Source organism: Aethalodelphis obliquidens, unplaced genomic scaffold (assembly GCF_003676395.1).
Source record: "Aethalodelphis obliquidens isolate GAN/ISIS:26980383/991018 unplaced genomic scaffold, ASM367639v1 scaffold3, whole genome shotgun sequence".
NCBI lineage: Eukaryota > Metazoa > Chordata > Mammalia > Artiodactyla > Delphinidae > Aethalodelphis > Aethalodelphis obliquidens.
Window position 1 is genome coordinate 40,609,887 of NW_020837947.1, and position 5,803 is coordinate 40,615,689.

The 5,803-nt window shown below is 43.4% G+C and overlaps 1 protein-coding gene across 2 annotated transcripts; it reads left to right on the top strand.

The window, feature by feature from the left end:
- The first annotated feature begins 3,672 nt into the window (after positions 1-3,672).
- Positions 3,673-4,728, top strand: LOC113605925 (glycerol-3-phosphate dehydrogenase 1-like protein). 2 transcript variants are annotated; one of them, XM_027079655.1, is made up of 2 exons: positions 3,673-3,897; positions 3,967-4,728. In XM_027079655.1, the coding sequence occupies exons 1-2, from the start codon at positions 3,673-3,675 to the stop codon at positions 4,726-4,728; spliced, it is 987 nt and encodes a 328-aa protein (XP_026935456.1). The 2 variants fall into 2 exon arrangements, with proteins under 2 accessions (XP_026935456.1, XP_026935447.1); XM_027079646.1 differs by having other exon boundaries at positions 3,673-4,728.
- Positions 4,729-5,803: the final 1,075 nt, after the last annotated feature.

The following is a 5,803-nucleotide window of genomic DNA, read 5'->3' on the forward strand; positions in this document are numbered from 1 at the left end:
AGGGGCCAGAGAAGTCGCACCCAGGGCGAGGGTTGGGCAAGATTTTATAGGGTAAGAAGGGAAGGGGGTGTGGTGAATCTGGGAGGGCGCAGGGTATTCCTTATTTGGTGGTCTTTTCGGGTATCCTGGGGGACCGTTAGTCCCGCCCCTCGAAAGGCGGGAAGGCTGGGCTGGGTTCAAAGTCCCCAGGTCAGTTCCTGGAACTGGGTAGTCCAGAATGTCTCCAGGTCAGTTTCTGGAACTGGGTGGTCCGGAGAATTTCGGACTGATGCAACCTGTGAATCTGATTGTGTTCCCCTGCCTCGGGCCAGTTGGCCTTACAAGTTTCACGAGCTAATGAAGGGGAATGAAGGACATTCCAGGCAGCAGAGTATCACATATTTGAGGAACGGCTCTATAATAAGGGTATAAGTTTCACAAGGGTAGATGAGAACGGGGATTTCAAAGACAAGGGGATAAACAGCAGTTCATTATTGTCTACAAAAGAACGCTTTGTAATTGGAAGACAACTGTTGACTCAAATTTGAATTTTGTTCTTCCTGGATTTTATTTTCTAATTCTTTCATTGCTGCCCTGGCTGAGTTCTCTCATGTTCCATAAATTCATCTTGAGGTTGAAATTCACATTTCCCTCTATACTAAGAGCCTGGCCACTCATGGCCTCCCAAATTCAATACACAATATATATATCAGTATATTTCAAGTCTATTCTCTACTTGACAAAGGCAGAGGGACTTCTCTGTCTACAAAGGTCATATGGTTTTACCTTGCACAAGTAGGTAATTAGTCTATCTCTTCTATTTTTAACGCATTCTTACCATTGTTCTAAATAGCCCAGACTGGAGCATGTCCCCGCAGGCCACCACCACAGTTTGTGTTATCAGGCCAAGTTATAAGATAATCACCATAGCACTTCTGTTGAAACTTTTCTCCTTCCTCCCCACAATTCCTCAGAATGGGTACTCATTGTTTCTTACTCATTGTTTCTTTCAGGTTTTGTTTTGTTATTTTAAGTGCTTGTGTTTTGCCCTTGCTCAAGAAAGCATCTGCTCCATAAGCTATTCATCAGAAACCTGTGGTTCAAGAAGTTGCAAAGACCTTCCCCGGATTACTGTTATCTCCCTTCTACATGAGGGTCAGTTTCCCCCAGGAGGCACCAAGTTACCGTTTCTGGCCTCTGGCCCACCAGGTAGTAACACCTCTGCTTGGAGGCCAGGAAGAGCTGGCAGTACCTAGGATTAGGCAATAAGTAGTTTCCACAACCGGCACTCTGAAAGCAATGCAATTACTTGCTATTTATCCTTGCCTTTACCGTAATGCTGTTTTAACTGTACATGGTTCTAGCTTATGGCTACTTTCCAAGAAAGTCACTGTCTTGCTTGTCCATTTATTTATTCACTTAACAAATCCTGAGACCACAAAAAAGAAAGATATAAAGAGAACAGATATAACACCATTTAGTGGGGGAAACATGCAATATCAATACATATATAAATATATAATATAATGATATGTAATAACTATATATCATGTTAGGCGGCAAATGCACCAATGGAAAAATAAGCAGGATAAACAGACCGAGAGTAATGGGAAGTGTTATTTTAGATAGCGTGACCAAGGAAGGCCTCTCTAACGTGGTGATATGTGGGCAGAAACCTGAATGAAGTGAACAGGATGAATATCCAGGGAAAGAGCACCACAGGCAGAGAGAACTCCATGCGCCAGGGCCATGAGGTGGAGCATGAATGTGTGATCCAAGAACAGCAGGGAGTCAATGGAATTGGAGTATGAAGAGCAAGTGGAAGGACATGAGGTCAGAGACTGGCCAGGAGCCAAATCCTGAAGGGCCTGTAGGCTTTGGGAACAAATTTGCGTTTTACGCTGTGTGATGAGAAGGCAGTGCCCACCCCACATCCCCCCGGGTCTGAGGGAGATACAGGAATCACAGTGACTGCAAAGTCTAGACGTGCCATTTACTACGACAGGGAAAAGCAGGAAGGGCCTGAGGTGGGGAAGGAAATGAAGATCGGTGAGTGCCTATTCCACATTACGGGGTGATTATTGGCTCTTTATACACTTGAATCTTCGGAGTTTTCTTCCCAAATCTGCATGTACAATCACCTTCCAATTATTTTGGTCAAGGGAGGCAAGTAACAAGAAGGACAATGGAAAACTTATTTACATTTTATGCAGAGCTGATTTCTGACACCATTTTGAAGTAGGCAAAGTTTATGAAGTTTCCCAGCCTTTGAGTTCATCTCTTCCACACCCCACCCCAAACTTCCTGCTCCACATTGCCCCAGATTTCTTCTAAAGACATGTAGTATCCTCGTTTTCTGTTGTGTGTGTGTGTGTCTGTGTGTGTCTGTGTGTGTGTGTGTGTGTGTATGTTTCTGTCTCTTTCCACCTCTCTTTCTTTCTGCCCCCACTCATCACCACCCATGTGACTATGGAAAGGATCAGGTATCAGTCATTTACATCTTAGGATGAATTGAACCCCACATATATCTCCCTGCAGTATTTGCCCTTTATACCTTGTCTCTAATTATATGCTGAATATTCCCCTTAAGGGAATGTCTATTTAATTCTCCTCTTAAAAAGCACTGATATGTTTAGACACCTACAGATTTCACCTAGATGTAAGACAGGATATAAAAATAAGAGTGATCCAACACAGTATATACCAGGGATGCTTCTTAAATGCCCTCTACTTCCCCAAGAAAGAAGGCAAAAAGGTTTAAAAATAAAGCAGTCTACTGGGTAAAGAACACTTATCTCTTAACTACTGCTATGATGAATGTAATGTGTAAATAACAAAATATTGTCTGAAGTGTTGGGATGAAGGTTAATTGTCCAAACTGATCATCAGAACAAATGCCCCTAAGGCAAGTACCTGGAACAGACCGGTAAAGCCAGGAGCTACCAGGGATCCAGGAACATGACTCCAGGGAGCAACAGATCTGGAAAGAGTGCAAAAATATCAGAAAGGATTTCTAAGAGGAGAAGCCACGAACACCACAGCTGTGGTTAGTTTTTCAGTTTCATGTTCATATATGTGGGCACAGTGTCTTAAATGCCCCAGGGCCAAGGGAAGATCAATACCCATTGCTAAATCATATTTACCTTAAGTTAAATGCTTCTAAAAGAGTAAGTTCTTTGAATTCTAACTTTATGGCTGATTTTTTCATCAAATTATTCATAAATATAATTAAAAAATGAAAGAACTATAGGTAGAATACTATTAATTTTTTGTTTCATTGAAGTATAGTCGATTTACAATGTTGTGTTAGTTTCAGGTGTACATCAGAGTGATTCAGATATATATAGATATATATAGATATATATAGATATATATATATATTCTTTTTCAGTTTCTTTTCCCTTATAGGTTATTATAAAATATTGAGTATAGTACCCTGTGCTATACAGCAGGTCCTTGTTTTTCATCTATTTTATGTATAGTAGTGTGTTTATGTTAATCCCAACCTCCTAATTTATCCCTCCCCACAGAATACTATTAATTTTTATCTGTACCTATTAGTTGATACTCCTTTCAATATTACTATCCTGTTACCTTTTAGGTGAAAGTGAATAGGCCTGGGCCAAGCAGGCGGAGACAGGCGACCTGCTGGCTGGGGAGGTGCAAGCCAGGCTGCAGCGCTCCTGCCTGGCCATGGCAGCATCACCCCTGAAAGTGTGCATCGTGGGCTCAGGGAACTGGGGCTCAGCTGTTGCAAAAATAATTGGTAATAATGTCAAGAAACTTGAGAAGTTTGCCTCCATGGTCAAGATGTGGGTCTTTGAAGAAACAGTTAATGGGAGAAAACTGACAGACATCATAAATAATGACCATGAAAATGTAAAATACCTCCCTGGACACAAGCTGCCAGAAAATGTGGTTGCTATCCCGAACCTCAGTGAGACTGTGTGGGATGCAGACCTGCTGGTGTTTGTCTTCCCCCACCAGTTCATTCACAGGATCTGTGACGAGATCTCTGGGAAAGTGCCCAAGGGCGCGCTGGGCATCAGCCTCATCAAGGGCATAGAGGAGGGTCCCGAGGGGTTGAAGCTCATTTCCGACATCATCCGAGAGAAGATGGGCATTGACATCAGTGTGCTCATGGGAGCCAACACTGCCAATGAGGTGGCTGCTGGGAAGTTCTGTGAGACCACCATCGGCAGCAAGGTAACAGAGAATGGCCTTCTCTTCAAAGAACTTCTGCAGACTCCAAATTTTCGAATTACGGTGGTTGATGATGCAGACACTGTTGAACTTTGTGGTGCCCTGAAGAACATTGTGGCTGTGGGAGCTGGGTTCTGCGACGGCCTCCGCTGGGGCGACAACACCAAAGCTGCCGTCATCCGCCTGGGGCTCATGGAAATGATCGCCTTCACCAGGATCTTCTGCAAGGGCCAGGTGTCCATGGCCACCTTTCTGGAGAGCTGCGGCATAGCCGACCTGATCACCACCTGCTATGGGGGTCGGAACCGCAAGGTAGCAGAGGCCTTTGCCAGGGCCGGAAGGACCATTGAAGAATTGGAGAGGGAGATGCTGAATGGGCAGAAGCTGCAAGGACCTCAGACTTCCGCTGAGGTGTACCGCATCCTCAAACAGAAGGGGCTGCTGGACAAGTTTCCACTGTGCACTGCAGTGTACCAGATCTGCTACGAAGGTAGGCCCGTTCAGGAGATGTTGTCTTGTCTCCAGAGCCATCCGGAGCATATATAAAGTGAATTATGCAACATGTCAGGGAAAGGCCTGCCCTTCCGATCAATCATTTGGATTCAGTGGAAACTGGGACTTGCCAACAAGATGTTTGCAGCATCATAACCCCATCATGGATACTATGAATTTTTACACGTTCATTTTTGAATTGTGAGATGAAGTTCATTGGCTAAGATGTTACTGGGCAACAACTAGATGCACATATGTGAACGTGTGAGCGTGTGTTCCTTTCTCATTTTGTGGATGTTGCTATCAACCAAAATTAAAGGCCCTTTTTAAAACTTACTTTTGAAATTTTCCCACTGTGGTAGCTTATAAGATTGGAACTATCGCAGCTAAAAGTTTTGGATCTAATTCATATGTATCTCAGTGAAGGTATTTTTTTTCTCATTCTCTTGAGGTTAAAATTTAACCAGCATTAACATGGTAGAGTGGCAGAGTGAGTGGGTTCAAAGATCAATATACTGTAACTTCTAAATACTATCTCAGAGCCAGCATAATTAACTACTTCGATCGTGGGTTGATTTATTATTTTAAACAATTACATATTTTTAATAGGTAATCCACTTATATATATTCCTCTTACTACAGTTTTCTGCATTTTTAGCCTCTTTTCTCTTCATTAGCTACCAGAATGTACTTTCATAAAGGCTCAGCAGTAGCAGAAGACAGAAAACTCATCTGGGATTTTCCTGCTGTGACTGAAACATTCTTCTGATTAATGACACTTGTATGATGCTTTTTGTCAGGTAGTACTTTTGTGCAAACATTTCCTTTGAGCCTCACAGATCCCCTGAAAGGGGGCCGCTATTAATCATCATTTAAGATGCAGTCACTATGCCTGGTTGCCTGGTGAGTAGGGGCAGAGCCAGAGTCAAGCCCAGTGGTCCTCCCCCTACCAAGGTGCCAGGACCTGCTCAGACATCACTGGGCTGGTTTGACCTCCTACTAATTGGCTGTAGAATACACAGCCTTTACTGAGGCCATAGTCGGGCTTCCTGCAGCTGAGGTTTGTGTGGGTCCTTATCTAGAAGGATACCATTCAAAGTGTGGACCTCTCTCCATCAGCTTCACCTGG

Coding starts and splice junctions, on each gene's coding strand:
- LOC113605925 (XM_027079646.1), top strand. CDS start 3,673: ATGGCAGCATCACCCCTGAAAGTGTGCATCGTGGGCTCAGGGAACTGG.